The 15,200-nt window shown below is 44.4% G+C and overlaps 2 protein-coding genes and 1 long non-coding RNA gene across 5 annotated transcripts; 2 read left to right on the forward strand and 1 right to left on the reverse strand.

The window, feature by feature from the left end:
* Positions 1-2,017: 2,017 nt before the first annotated feature.
* On the reverse strand, positions 2,018-6,834 carry LOC100836903 (disease resistance protein RPM1). Its single transcript, XM_003576860.4, has 4 exons — positions 6,459-6,834; positions 5,200-5,292; positions 4,564-5,089; positions 2,018-4,134 (listed from the first exon to the last, which is right to left on the reverse strand). Exons 3-4 carry the CDS (start codon positions 5,027-5,029, stop codon positions 2,231-2,233), a joined length of 2,370 nt encoding a protein of 789 aa, XP_003576908.1. The 5' UTR covers positions 5,030-5,089; positions 5,200-5,292; positions 6,459-6,834; the 3' UTR covers positions 2,018-2,230.
* Positions 6,835-6,865: 31 nt separating this feature from the next.
* Positions 6,866-8,598, forward strand: LOC112268619. 3 transcript variants are annotated; one of them, XR_002960007.1, is made up of 3 exons: positions 6,866-8,109; positions 8,197-8,379; positions 8,515-8,598. It is a non-coding gene; the product is annotated as an uncharacterized LOC112268619 (long non-coding RNA). The 3 variants fall into 3 exon arrangements; XR_002960006.1 differs by having other exon boundaries at positions 6,866-7,890; positions 7,974-8,109; positions 8,197-8,589; XR_002960005.1 differs by having other exon boundaries at positions 8,197-8,589.
* Positions 8,599-12,201: 3,603 nt separating this feature from the next.
* Positions 12,202-15,111, forward strand: LOC100837208 (protein S-acyltransferase 18). Its single transcript, XM_003576861.3, has 9 exons — positions 12,202-12,381; positions 12,484-12,597; positions 12,689-13,039; positions 13,263-13,331; positions 13,431-13,502; positions 13,637-13,765; positions 13,855-13,935; positions 14,155-14,319; positions 14,401-15,111. The coding sequence occupies exons 1-9, from the start codon at positions 12,289-12,291 to the stop codon at positions 14,884-14,886; spliced, it is 1,560 nt and encodes a 519-aa protein (XP_003576909.1). The 5' UTR covers positions 12,202-12,288; the 3' UTR covers positions 14,887-15,111.
* The last annotated feature ends 89 nt before the right edge of the window (positions 15,112-15,200 follow it).

The raw sequence follows: 15,200 nt of genomic DNA on the forward strand, positions 1-15,200 counted from the left end.
TGTGATGTACTTCCCAAGGTGATGAACAGTGTGAAGTAGTTATCCTTTTCGCGGGAAGTGGATCTGGAAGCTTGAGAGTTGAGACTGAAAATAGTCCATGGCAACAAATGTTAAGTCCCAGTTTAAGGGGACAGTGGTGGTAGCAAAAAGAGAGAAGGAGATTCTCATTTCTGGTAAGGGATCATGAAATTTTAATTTTCTTACTATGCTCAATTAAAGTACGAAGAAAGTAGGTAATGGCCAAGAACATTGTGTTCTAGGAAGATATCTGGATTAGTGTCGAATCTTTGGTTCTCTTGCTTTATGATCTTATATATAATACATTGTGTTCTAGGAAGATATCTGGAGTACAACTTTGTGCTAACTTTGTACTAAATCCGAGACATTTACTATGAATCGGAAAGGGAGTAGGGGTACGGAGTAATCTGAACCGTCCTTGTGTTTTTCGTAAGAGGGGTTGTATTGAATCAGAAGTGAAATGATGAAAGGAAATATTGTTTAATGCCCATCGTGCCCTTTTTTATGAAGGGGTACGAAGTAATCTGAACCGTCCTTGTGTTTTTCGTAAGAGGAGGGGGTTATATTGAATCAGAAGTGGTAGCTTATTATGACCTCAAAAAACGGTAGCTAAAGTCTTACAGACAGGGCCCAAAGAAAATATGTTTTCTAGAAGACTTTATTATCTCAGATAAGAGATGTTGAAAAAGATCAATATTCTGAATGTTTCAAAAGTTGGTTAAATGGTCAGAAGGATTCATGCTCTAGTCGTTCACTTAAAGTGGGCAATTTTCAACAAGACATATACTTCAATCTTAAGTTCACTGAAATGATTTTCGTTTTCCAACTAGAATCAAAATCTTTTCGTGGCTAGCTTTTTTTCCGGAAAACACAAAGGCGAGGGTTGCCCAATAATTACGAGAACCATCCGAAAACCAGATATAATGGACAGGTATCCCCATGTGCACTGAAGCCACTGAAACGCACCATCAAACACGACACCAAAGGACCTCCACCACAACTTGTCCTCAAGGCACGCTCTACCGAACGGACCAGATCCAGCGTGACCCGCCCAGAGGGGCATGAATAGAACGAGAGGCTCCCAATGGAACATGGAAGACGCGTTGATATGCTTTAGAAAGATAGTTTGGTACAGAGAGTCTTTCAAGGAGGTAAAACTTGCTAATTTTGTGAAGCTGATGAATCCATCAGACATTTATCCTTCACCTTTAGCGCCACTATGTATGGGGGTAATTAGATGTGCCTTTGGTGTATCTGATGGACCCAAAGACATGAATGATATGTCTGATCGACTGGTATAAGGGTATGGTAATTCGATGAGCACTGTTCGCTGTGAGGGTGTTGGCTGTTGGTTGGGCATTTCGGAAGCTGAGAAGCAAAGCTTGCTTCCATTACAAGATGGTCACTAACCCACATTCTGAGATGTATTGCATATGTTGTATGTTAAAGGACTGGTTCATTCTGCAGAAAAATGAGGCAAGTTCAGATTGCATACTTCATACTGCAGTTGATGGACCAGGTGATGATATAGATTGTCGCGGCTGGAGTGTTTCTTGTGTTCTGCTCTTTCTTCTGTTTCTGTCGCACTTTCTTCTGTTTCTCTGCTAATGTGTTTCTTGTGTTCTGTTCTGATGCAGCTTGTTCAAATAGCATATTGTTATTTGAAAGCTTGTTGATACGTACGTGTGGTCACTAGGGGTTGTTTAGCTTCCTTAGCTGACTTCGCAATTTGTTCTGTTTTCTGTACAAACTCTGAAGCTGCCAGTCCCTTTCAGCTGAAATCGTGGGCAACTTCCTCACACACACAAAAAAAAAATCGTAGGCAACTCTTAGTCAAAATAAAAATGCAATGAACTGCTCTTCAAACTAGGCCTAATATAGTGGCTGCTAGCAGTATCGATCATATGCGCATTATTATTCATGCTGGGGCTGACGATGCAGAGTTAGTTGATCAGCACGTAAAACAAGTTTTCCCAATGTCTCCCAAGCTCATGCCATGTGACTACAACATCGTTTGATTTTGCATGTGAAAAATGGTTTCCAATAAAAACTGGTATGGAGCAATACAAATTAGGATCCACAAATATTCAGGCAGACACGTACAGATTCACACACATATTCAGGCACACACGTACAGATTCACATATTCAGGCACACACGTACAGATTCACACATTCAGGCAGACGAGCGAGTAGAGACCGAGGGACATAGCTCACTTTGCAAAAGGTACCTCAAGGTCATAGCTCACTTTGCACCCACTCCATGCTTCAATGGAGCCGACGTTGAAGAGGCCCTTGAGCTCCACCTCTTCCAGCTTCCCTGCAAGGTGGTGGATTCCAGAAAACGAGCCGCTGTGGTCGAGGGACATGTTGCGCCAAACGATCTTCTCCAGCAGAGGGGTTGTTCCTTCTTCTTCAAACTCGACAGTGGTGACCTTGTCGCCCTGAATGATGAGGAACTTGAGAGCCTTGAACCCATCCTTGTTGAAGGTGAGCTTGCAGTCATTGTACGAGTTGCGATGGAGCCGAAGGCAGCACAAACGAGGGAGATTGGTCCCAAGCTTCTGCAGAGATTCTTTTGACAGCCAGGTGTTACACAGTGTAATCTCGGAGAGTTGGGGCTGGAGGATCCAGGAAGGTAGCCCAGTTTGCGCTAAGCTGATGCCGCTGATATGCAGGCTCTGGAGTATTTTTGGTGCAATTATTAAGTGCTGTTCTGTCATCTCCATCTTCAGAGCAGAGTCGCTATTGCCATTGGTGGGTGGCGGAGTGACCCATATTGACAGAGAGCGTAAGTACTCCATCTGGGTTATTGCATGGAGCAGCTTGTTCATGTTGTCTTGAGCTTCACTGCCCTTGCCACCGAGAACCACCCCAAGCTTCCTGAGATGCTGCAGGTGGCTAACGTTTTCCAGCTCCTGAGCTTCCTGAACCTGGACCCAGGACAGTATCTCCATGTCTCTCATCTTCCCGATCTTGCTAGGAATACTCCCCGCGTAGAGTGGCTCCTTGTCATTGTCAGTCATCTTGGTGCCGGTGAGCAGGTGCTTCAGGTTGGGGAGGCAAATGCGCTCCGTGTCCTGCTGCTGCAACTCAGTTTGTCGGATGTCCAGAGTTTCCAGCAGTCGGAGCTTGTTGATCCCCCGGGGCAGCCGGCAGACCCCCGCCGTGTTCCGGAGGCTCAGGTACTTGAGCGAGTGCACGTTGCAGATGCTATTAAGGTGTCTCTTCTTTAGACCCCTGCATCCCCCAAGATCCAGCACGTTTAGCCGGTAGCCTTGGGGGAGAGTTCCGAGTAAGCTTACCATGTCATCCATGGCCTTGGTGTCATCCCGCGGCCTCCGACGAAACCTGCAAATACTACGGTGGCTGTCCACCTCCTGTGGTCGTGGGTTCTTCTCCAGTTCTTTTTCTTGCTCTTTCACAAATTTTCGGATGCGAAGCTGGTAGGAGAGGTATGTCGGCAGGCTGCTCACGAAGTTCTCACTTGCGGACATACGGTAGGCAAATTCCCAGACAGTGTCGTCAATCTTGCAGCTCTTGACCTTACCCGCATCGCCTCGGTGGTGAGGAAGAAGGAAGCCTCGGAAGAGGAGCTCTTGGAAGCACAACTCCGCTGCTTCCTCGAGAGAACGACCATCTTGTTTCTCCACCAGGCCTTCGGCGACCCATCGCCTGACCAAGCTTGTCCTGCTGATGGCAGTCTCATCACGGAAAGCACACATGTATTGGAAGCAGCTCTTGTAGCTCCTGGACAACATGCTGTAGCAGAAGATCATCACTTGAGCTGGAAGATCTGTTCTGTCCGGAGCCTTGGCTAGTTTCTCCAGTTCTTCCTTGGTATTGGCCGTTCGGACTTTTCTATGAGCCCGAAGAGCGCGGAGGAGCATCTCCATGCAGATCCCGCGTGTGGTGGCTGGCGACTGAATTTGGTGCTCCAGCTGCAACCATTCGTCAAGGCCACCACGTACTGTGGTAGCTGCCGATTTAAGATCTTCAGGAAGGAGATCAATGGGCCCATCAAAAGTAGGAGCTTCCTCCTCCTGCTGCTGCTGCTTGTCAAGTGCTAACACACGTAGAAATTCTTGTCTGATCTTGTTAATCTCTTCCTGGTTACCTTGTTTGAGTTAATCAAGATATAGTCCATGTCAGGTTAGGAAAATTGAGTTTGGAAAGTGTATCTGCGTCGTACTAGTATATAACTACGTATTGTTAGCTCTAGTCACTACCAGAAAAACAGAATTTGCTGAGTGTCGGCGGCTTTGCCGAGAGCTTTTTATCGGGCTCTCGCAAAGACTCATATATACCGAGGGGCGGGAGAGAGGCATTCAGCAAAGGCACGGCCCAAGGCAAACTAAGGTCAAAGCACTCGGGAAAGAAAATCTCTCTACAAAATCATTAGAATACACTCTGCAAAATACAGCCCATGGCAAAGAAAAAAAAGATATATAGTACGTGAGGTGTCCTTGGCCATAACTTCTGATGGTCGGTCGTATGTGCAGTATGATTTTTCATATAATGGATCTTGGGCTAAAAGCTAACATACCTTGGCTCTCGGACAGACTCTGCAGCTGGCTCTCCTTTGCTTGAGGGATGCTGATGTCGTAGCGCTGCCGCCTCTTGCCAACGTCAAGCACGCGGACCTTAAGTTCCCGGATCCTGTTGGCAAGGCGGTGGCGTGCCGGAAGGCTCCTGATATACGTGGGAAGGTTTTGGAGGATGGCCCAGGGGCCCTTGCCGAGCGGGTCGGCGAAGTCATGCTTGTAGAGCTCAATGCAGTCATGGGCGATGTAGGCGATGTCGCGGACCTGCTTCATCCAGGCGCGGAGCTGGTCGTCGTGCACACCGTCCGTCTTGGTGAGGTGGAGGAGGAAGCCGTTCATGCTCTCCATTTCGTCCTTGATGAACTGCATGTCGCCCTGGACGCCGCTCAGCAGCTTCGCCTCATCCTTGATAGCTGTCGACAGGAGGCCCACCAGCGAGTCGACCGCACCTTGGGTCTGGTCAGCCATCTCGATCTCTCTTGATTTATTTCTGAATGGGATGGAAATCCAGAGGAAGCCTGGAGGAGACTACGAGAAGGATACAAGATTAATTTTGTGCAATGGCCCATATATACATGCATGTAGAGTAAGACGAGCATCTAGTTCTATTCGATCAGGACAAGGAAATATATACCAACCTTAGGGAGGAGACGAGGTACTTTTTTTGGAAAAGGGACGGGGCACCTCCAGTGTGGTCCGGTCTATGGACTCTTACACGCAATGGTGAATTCCTGAACAAAAGTTGCAAATTGCACACGAAATGATTAGTGGCACACATAAGTAACAAAATGTAATTTAATTTTAGTAACGAAAAACAGGAACCAATTAATTGACTGCATTTAGAAAGGAGAAAACATTCAACTGCATTTTAGCAAGTTTGTCGTTACTAAAATAGAGTGTCCTATCCCCTCTTAAAATCCGTTTGTTTGGCAACAGCAAATGAGACTCATTATAGGGATTTTGACAAAGAAAATTTAATCATCACTAAAGCCGAAATCATTAAGGGTACTATTATGAAAAAAATTGAGACCTCGGCCTCGAGACCGTAGTTTTGCCATAAAAAACATGTGTCGCATATCAATTGCACTAAATATAGCAAAGCGATCAAAATAATCCTTACATACGTATAAGATTTCGATTCCCGGTAAAACAAAGTAGAATGGAAAAAAATGGGATAAAACGAATATCCACGGCCATGAGTTAGCTATATTGCCAGAACATAAAGGAATTGTTGAACCTGTCAGAGAAAGAACGAGTTTCAGAGTTCTGAATTCAGAATTCAGAATGAACTGACCAGAAAGAAAAAGATATGCTACAATATGTATACGCTTTAGTTGTTTGTTCCAACGAACAAAAATGGCTGGAAGATGCTAACGTCTTTGCATCGGCCACCGTGGGGGCAGCAACGGCATCGAATAAAAAAGTATCATTTCCTCCGTTAATTCTCGCAACTTTTTCTACATACGCATGTACCTATCCACGGCCACTGGTTGCCTAATATTGCGAGAACATACAGGGATCGTTGAACCTGTCGGCAGGGAAATACCATGATTGAACGAGTTTCAGAATTTCTGAATTCAGAATGAAGTTACCGCAAAGGCGAAAACAGAATGAATATATACTACGATATGTATTCCAACGAATAAAACTGGCTGGAAGATGCTAACGTCTTTGCATACTGGCAACCGTGGGGGCACCAACGGCATCGAAGGCTGGCGACTGAACTGTGCCCACATCTTCTTTTAGGCTGTGCTTAACCGGCCATCCATGCAATGGGCCAATGAAATTCTGTGCACACGCAAAGATATATGCTAGCCAGCTCCACCAAGATGCTGGGCGTGTGGGGAAATGCATGCGAAATTTTAATCATAGCAGTTCATTGCTTTAAGATACGTACTTGCACAAGGACCGGGCTTCACGGCGGCGAGCCCATCAGGGTGCCGGAGCGGCGGAGGCTGGCAAAGCTCGGGAGTCGGCGAGCCGAATTGGCTTGGCCCGAGGTCGCCGGAGAGCCACCGGAGCAGGCTCGGATCGAGCTCGGGCTGGCTCGGTCCAGCTCGCGAGCCACGCCCAGCGCGCAGCACAGCAACGGCACATCCGAGCCGGCGAGACGGCGAGGCAAGGTACTTGAAAGCGGCGGCGGCATCGGACCACCGGACACGGGTACGAGTCTGCTTATGTGCTCCTCATCCTTGCGGCAGCGGCACCGCAAGCGGGAGCGGCGGGGTGGGCATGGGATGGCTGCGGCGTGGTGGCAGCGCGGCGGCCGGAGGACGCGATTGGGAATTTGGGAAAGGGGAATTCACCTAGGTTTTTTTTTTGTTTTTTGAGGGGAAGGGGAATTCACCTAGGTGGCAAATTGGCAATGAGCTGATTCTTCTGGGCTGTCCGGCCTACTCAATTTGTTGGGCCCAAAGCTCCGGGCTGTTCACGTAGCGGGCCTCACTGAGCCTAGGCGAGCTCTCGGGCCGGTCCCAAAAGTAATATTTAGTAGAATTCCACTGATTCTCAAACAAAAAATACTACTAGTGGAATTCCTCTGAAAAAACGTCTTTGCATACTAGTAGTAGAATTTTACAGAATAGATATGTTTACAGAGTATAAGTAGTAGCTAGTGTATCAGTTTTTTTTTGGCCATGCAATCATTCCTGAAGGTGGCATATGCGGTCCTTCAAGAAGGATGCTGTAAAGAAGTACTCCCTCCATTTTATAATTTTTATCTCAAATTTGCCAAAAATGGATGTATGTATCTATTCCTAAAAAACGTATAAATACATGTACTTCGACAAGAATTATGTAACGGAGAGAGTATTGTAATCAAATCGTTGACGAGCCTATCAAATATCGTGAGGCATGTCGCAATGACCTTCCTAGATCCCGAGATACACAATCTAAACTAGATTGGTAGTGCAAGGATGCTGACAGCATGGAAGGGCTTATCTGATTATCCGTGCTCATCTAATACAAGGAGAAACAGTTGCTTGGGCACCCACGACACTTGGGCCATCCTGGGCATGCAAGCCACCTTCTGACACCGTCTCCATCCATGAGCCCTCATCTCCTCTTTTTTTTTGCCCAAGGCCCGCCATTTGGCATCTGGCAAAGCCTTTGATGAAGGCCGGCCAGTGTGAATGTCTTCGGCAAAGAAGCCTTCACCGTGATTTGTTCACGCGGAGGCCCTTTGCCGAAGGCCATGAGAAAAGGCATCGATCCGGCAAAGCCTCTTTGTGCGGTAGTGGGCGACATTGGCGGATTATATCATCAGATGATGTTGCTCAAACCAAAGTAGTTCAAGAAATTTTACTCGTACCAAAAGCTTCAATGTAATAGTAAGTTGTTCCATTCAAATTCATGTGGTTTTTGATGCATGTAGTGCTGTCACTTTATTAAGAGAGCATGTTGTCTTATGCAGGAAAAGACATTTGGTCCTGAACAAGCAACAATCATGAAACACTTGCAAGCAACTGAAAGTAGGACTCAAGAAATATGGAGACTTGAAGTAGTAGCTCCATTGACAACCCTAGCTAGCTAAGGCTAAAAAACGTTTGGTAAGTAACTCCACCTTTGTTCCATCTCTAAAGTAAGTACTCTCATTTTTATTCTCAAATGCAATGTATTATTTACCATGGTCCAAGATTTACTGAGGAACTACCAGCAGACGGAAAAGAAGTGCAAAATAGTTGATGTTGTGGCAAATCATCTCGAAGTAAGATGTTGTGGGGCAAAATATTTGCTCAATCTAAACTTCCTGTGCCCGAAGACCTGGAGGATGCGCTTATGGATGATAGTGATTTCAGTCAGAAAATGGATGATGGCTTGTAAGTAGTGATGTTACTCCTGTTTCTGCCATGTTTATAGTTTTCACGTACTTGTCATGAACTTTTGTCATTGTAGTTGTGTATCCAAGTTAAGAGTCTATGGTGCATGGAGTGATTTTTTCATTCTCTCTGTAGGTGTCCATTTCATGCTTCAAGGCATATACCATGCTGAACGATATTTTTCCCATTATTAAATACTGTTTTTTTTAACGGCAGAGCTCCTGCAAGAAATACTGTTTTTTTTCTTTTTTGTGCTACATATCCTACATGCTGGCATTATAAGATGTTGCCTTTTTTCGTTTCTTTTGCATTTACTACATGCTGGCATGATTACATACTAGGAAGAGTGAGTAGAAGCATGTTTTTCTTTTGTTTTGACTTTACTATGCCTTTTTTTTCCTCTCTTGCTATTACACATGGCTGGAAAAAAAAAAATTGAGAACAAAGCTTCAGTTTGCTAGTTGCGTGCAATCTTCTTCGTATACAAGTTCGCTGTTGTGGTACAAAAGACTGACATTTAGATTCCTTTAAAAAAAAGACTGATCAGAAACTGAAATTTCTTTTAAAAAAAAGACTGATCAGAAAATGAAATTCCTTTCAAAAGAACAAAGACTGAGCAGAAAATGACATTTAGAGGCATATAAAACTGAGATGAAATTTCTAAACAGAAAATGCTTGGGAAGTCTGTGAAGTTCCTTAAGATTTTACAAATAATTGGAACATTTCTAAGTAACTAACTTTAACACTGCAGCTTACTTCAGAAGCAACAATTTGACATAAATATTTTGACCCTCCATTCTTAATTAAAGGAATCCGGAATTTCACCACTGGAGAATGCATTGACAGTTTTCTTATGTACTTTAAAACATGTACAGTCGCGCACTCTGCTGACTTGTTTTATGTGAGGGTATAGCTGAGTGCCATATACCATATGAAAAACTATATATAAGGAATTTGTCTATAGCATTGTAAACAATCCCTTACAGTATTTTGGAAAAATGATTTTTGATGGCTATGTGATAGGGGCCAATATGCATGCATATCTTACTGTTTCTCTCTATGGTTTGTTGGGTTGCAGATAATTTGGTATTTGCAAGCATTTGATTGCAGATGCATATTTTGTAGAATGGAAATAAGCTCATTAGTTCTTTTAGGTGGTATCTTCTCCATCCCATCACCATGGTGATACTCCACCTACCGAATCATCCCATTCTCGAGAGCGTTCTAATACTCCCCTCCTACAATGTGTTCCCATTTATTACCGGCATCGCAGTACTCATGATGGGGGAAAAAATAGGATCATCCGTAATAGCTGAGCTATATATAGCTAGCCTTATAGGCGAGACTAGTGACCTACTTGGGTATTTATATGTTTCCACACAAGAAAGTGTGTTTTCCTCCGAATCTCATATTGAAGAACCATTACAATTATTGCATAGAAATATAAACATCAATTACAAACATGGAAATAAATAATACTTTATTATTGGCTCTAGGGCATATTTCCAACAGGGAGGGACAAAACCCTAGATTGGTTGTATCGACATATTAAACCTAGTCGAGTGTGGAGATGGCATATACTTTTGTGAAAACCATTTAAAGCAGTAGCAAAATAATATTTCATAAACTCTTATGCTCAACCAAGAGGGAATATTAACAATAAGCCAAGTTAGGACACGTTAAATGATTGCATATAAGAAACACAATTAAATTGAGTTAGTAGATGATAATTATTTTAAAATTTTCCAATTGATTATAAAATCTTGTCACTCGTACGTGAATTATTAGTTTTATACATTTTTATTCTTCATCTCCCTCTTCGATAGGGCAGGGTGCATGGTGAAGGATGTCTAGTTGGGTACAGTCGAACAATTGCGATGCGAGAGGAGGCAATATTGTGAAAGAGAGTAAAGGAACATCGACAAGTTTTTATTAGAATGTGACGTTGTTTCAAGTCATTCTAGGTGTGGGAGAAAGGGAAGAAATATAACACATCATGTTGAAAGGTGTGACACAGAAAAGAAAAGAAAAACTCGTGGAAGGGTGGTGCATGGGAACACATGGCCACGTAGTATGAAGTTGGCGTGGTTAGCTCTTAAACAACATCACATGATAGGGATGGAGGTTCACCGAGATGTCTTGGAGGTGGAGGCAGAAGGTAGAGGTGAGAGCGAACCTGTTAGGGTTTGGTATGCCTTTTCTTATGGTTGAGAGAGGGAACATATGCCAATGATTATCCTCATGTAATTCTGAACTATTTGACCACAAAGTTATTGTCAATTAGACCTCTTTCGGGAAGCAGCCAATATATCAATCTATTACATTTTGGTGAGAAATATATGACCACAAAGTTATTGCCAAAGTTATTGCCAACGGGATCAGGTTTGGTGAAGAGCAAATCACAAACATGGTAGTCGTTCAACTTGCGTGGCATAATCAAATAGGTCCCACTCGTAGAGTCGGACCCGAAAACTCACAAGAGGTTCATTTTAGCCCAAAACTCTTGGGTATATATGTCAGGTGACACTATATGGCAAGTTGACATATGTATCATCAAATTCATAATAATGTTGCATCACTAACACGATAGTTAACCAAGTCACATCTCATATGCGCACCACGCCTTGGAGAGTTTTGGAGACCATGTTAGTTAATCACGTCGACATGAAATATCTCACTTGCTTCCAAAGTACGATTTACTAAATCTACTTAATTACATCACACAAGTTTTGAGAATATAGTTGCAGTTGATACTAAAACTGGCGCTGCTAAAAGGTTTGAAAATGATATATCCAATAAGTATTCACAGATGAGAAAAAAATACAGAGCTGATCAAAAGTTTGTGCCTATTTAAATTAGGATGTGTTCTTTTCGGCTTATAGGATCTGCTTCTCCTAGAAGCTGCCATCACCTAGCTTCATGGAGACGACGCATCTCTGATTTAGCTAGGTTTTTGAAGTCGTTTAGACTAAACTAGTTTGATAGCCTAATCAAATTTAGATGGCGGCTTCTCCAGGAAGATGGGTAAGAGCAGCTTCTTAGAGAAGCCGGTCCAGGAAGCCGAAACGAAGTGGCCTAATTACTTAAATACTTTGTTTTGTTTCAAGATTTTTGACTCTTAGCCTATTCTTAATTTGAAAATTGATGGTGCGGAGAAGAGAAAAGACAGTACTGAACCTTGTCATTTTTGTGCACTATTGCACCAAGGAATCATGTATAGCCAAGTCAAGTTACTACAACACAACTTATTGTATGAGTTATTTCTACCGTTGACTTTAAGTGACATGAAGAGTTAGCAAGCTAGGGTGTGTTTGGTTTGTGTCAAATTTAGCCATACCGAAATATTGACAACCCACGATAATTTGATGTTTATTTACTTTGTTGCCAAGATTTTAGTTGACAATGAACATCTATGCATCCCTTTAACGAATTTTTACAAATCTTGAATCAAATGTGGGCTCAAATTTTGCCCAGATTTGTGGGGTTATGTTGGGCATGAACCAAACATACACACAACTAACTCCACTTTTGCGGATGCACTCAAGCAGTAATATAATACAATAAATGGCATCCACTAATGGAGTATCTTTTTTAGAAAAGAAATAAAAAATACTAATGGAGTATCTTTAATCCACAGTCTACCGTAGTCATCCCACGACCCACGGGCTTCCATCAGAAAAGGGAGAGAGAAAATCATCCGACGGCCCAAATCGGCGCCCCCGTGTATACGAAATTCAAAAACAGAGAGGAAGCGACTGGGAGCCGACCGTTGCTGCGGGCGCCGGCCCTACCCCACATGTCAGACACGAGAGAGTGAGCAGGCTCACAAGCCTTCCACCTCGCCCGCCGCTTGACTTGACTGAGCAGAGCAGAGCCCCCTCGTACCGAATCTGCTCCTGAATCTCGCCGATGGGGTGCGGCGGAAGAAGCTCGACGACGGCGATGACATGGCCGCGGTGGCGCCGGCGCCACGGCTGGCAGCTCCCCCTCCACCCGCTCCAGGTCAGTCAATCAGTCACCCTCCCGTTTATCCCCTCCCGCGCGGCTGATTCGGGCACCATCTCGGTTCCCCTTTTCTCGGATTAATGGCGGATGGAATTGCAGCTCGTGGCCGCGGCGGTGTTCTCCGTCCTCGTCGCCGCGTTCTACGTCGTCCTGGGCCCCTACCTCGGCAGCACCGTCGCCGGGAACACCCTCCTCGCGCTCTTCTCCTTCTCGGTACGCATACACGCACGCAACCAATTCCTGACTTCTCTCGTGTCGCGTTATGCTGCCAATACATCGATACTGAATCCCCGATCGACGCCAGGCCGCCGCCACCGCGGCTCTCTACGTGCGCTGCACCGCCGTGGACCCTTCCGACCGGACGCACGCCAAGAAGATGAAGAGGCAGCGCAGCCTTGCCAGGGGTGGCGGCGGCGGGAAGCTGCCGCGGCTGCGGTACGGGTACATCCTGTGGCGGTACGCGGTGCGGCTGCTGAAGAGGGTCGAGGCCCGTGTGATGAACCGCTGGGTAAGGAGGAGCTACCTGGAGCAGTGGAACACCAGTGTCCAGCTCGACCCCATGCTCCCCTTTGCCTTCACCAGCCTCGACGACATTGTCTCGCCGCATGCCACCGAGGACCAGGACATCTCGTTCTGCCCTGTCTGCGATTGCGAGGTCTGTGACCTCTCCTCTGTAGTCTGTAGCTTATTGCTGTTTGCTCTGCTTCGTTTACCCCAATAAAATCTAGAAATGCAGCTTATTTCAATGTTACTATACAAAACTTAGTCCTATGTGGATGGAGTGATTTTTTAATATAAGATATGCAGGTTAAATGAACTGAATTACTATGTTGTTAGTAAGTATTGAAGAATCAAAACTTACTGAGTTTGAATTTCAGGTGAAATTGCGCAGCAAGCACTGCAAAACCTGTGAACGCTGTGTTGATGGATTTGATCACCACTGCAGGGTAACCACTATAGCTATACATAGCTCATTCCCCCAATCCCTGGCCCCTTTCTTGATCTCTCGCGAGTCAAGTGACTGAATATGACTTTCTTCAACGCAGTGGCTGAACAATTGCATCGGGAGAAGGAATTATGCAGCATTTATTCTGCTCATGTTCTTTGTCCTGCTCATGGTGGGTTCCAAGCCTACACATTGGTCACTGTGTTTGTTGCAAATTTCAACTTCTATATGAATATGAATGTCTAACAGTCCAACCTTTTTTTAGTTTGATGAGTTCTAATGACATATTCTAATCTACTATATCAGCTTGTTATCGAGGGAGGAACAGCAATTGCGATTTTTGTTCGCTGCTTCGTTGACAGCAAAGGGGTGAAAATGGAAATGGAGCACAGGCTTCACATAAGGCTCCCTAAAGGAGCTCACGCAGCATTATCTGTAAGTAATAAAGAAAAGCATGTCTGGTAATAAACTTCATTGGTGTTACTTCCTGATCTCACATTTCTTGCCTTTTTTTTGAGCCACAGATGGCCTTTGTTATCTTCACTATGTACAGTACTGCAGCACTGGGGCAGCTCTTCTTCTTCCACGTTGTACTAATTAGAAAGGTTTGCATTTTTCTGAACCAATACTTATGTTACTACTAGTGTAGTTTTCAGGAATTACTTTACGAGCAAATGATAGGAGCACTACCGACTCAATTAGAACGAGGGAAATGTGTAATTACAGTGGCGCTTGGTTTTAGGAACACCAACAAACAAACACGGTAGTGTTCATAAATCACCTGACATTTTCTCGCAACTTCATTTGATCATTTTTCACTACAGGGAATGAGGACATATGATTACATCCTTGCTATGCGAGAAGCTGCACAAGCGTTTGATCCTTTTGATGACTCTGATTCATCATCCGATGAGAGTATCGATTTTGACTCTCCAGAAAAGCCATCGTTCTTGTCAAGGATCTTTTGTAGGAAAGATGAATTAAATGAGGTAAGAAGAGATAAATTGCTGCACTCATAGTTACCCACTCAAGTAACCTTGGACATAACAAATCTTTCTCAAACATAACAGAGTAGCCGAAAGCTGTCGATTAGGATCGATGAGAAGGAGCCCAATGATGCAACAAGAAGGAAGGATGACATCCAGATCAATCCATGGGCGTTGATCAAGATGAGCAAGGAAAAGGCTATGGCAGCCGCGGAGCGTGCGCGTGAGAGAATCAGGCAGAAGTTGCCATCCACGACAACCTCCCCAATGAAACCATTACCACTGGAGACAAAGCGAGGTCCTCTGAACGTAGACAGAAGGCAGATTGTGACAGGGAAGGAGATTGTGCCTGTCTGCACAAAGAGCTGGTTGTCAGGTTCGCCGACAACGAGGTTGTCAAGTCCAAGGAGGCGGTTTTCAGGGTCACCCTCACCCAAACCACAGAGGTACAGGACTAACTTCGACTTGAGACTGGCAGAGGTGTCAAGAGAGCTTGATACCCACATCTCAAAACAGGTCTTGTGCTCTGTTGTCATGAAAGGCGTCGAAGATGAAGATTCTTTTTCGTAATTTTGGATGTTGTTTTAGCCCACAAAATTCATTGAATTTTTTGTTTCTTAGCCACTGAGAATTGGTTTATGTGCTTTCTTAGCCCATGCATCCCTTTACTCAGGTACGTCAGTGCTGTTGTATACATAGTTGTATGTTGCTAGCCTGTACTCCGACCCAATGAACATTTGAGTACAGTTATGCCATGGTTATTTATATCAGGTGCATCAAAGTTTCTACTCATAATTTTTTTTTTGTAGTTTTCAGTTTGCCATCTCTATCGATGTAATAATGCTGATTGGCATTGCTTCTGATGTTCACTGTTTCTATAGCAG

The sequence above is a fragment of the Brachypodium distachyon genome, chromosome 4 (assembly GCF_000005505.3).
Source record: "Brachypodium distachyon strain Bd21 chromosome 4, Brachypodium_distachyon_v3.0, whole genome shotgun sequence".
Classification (NCBI taxonomy): Eukaryota; Viridiplantae; Streptophyta; class Magnoliopsida; order Poales; family Poaceae; genus Brachypodium; species Brachypodium distachyon.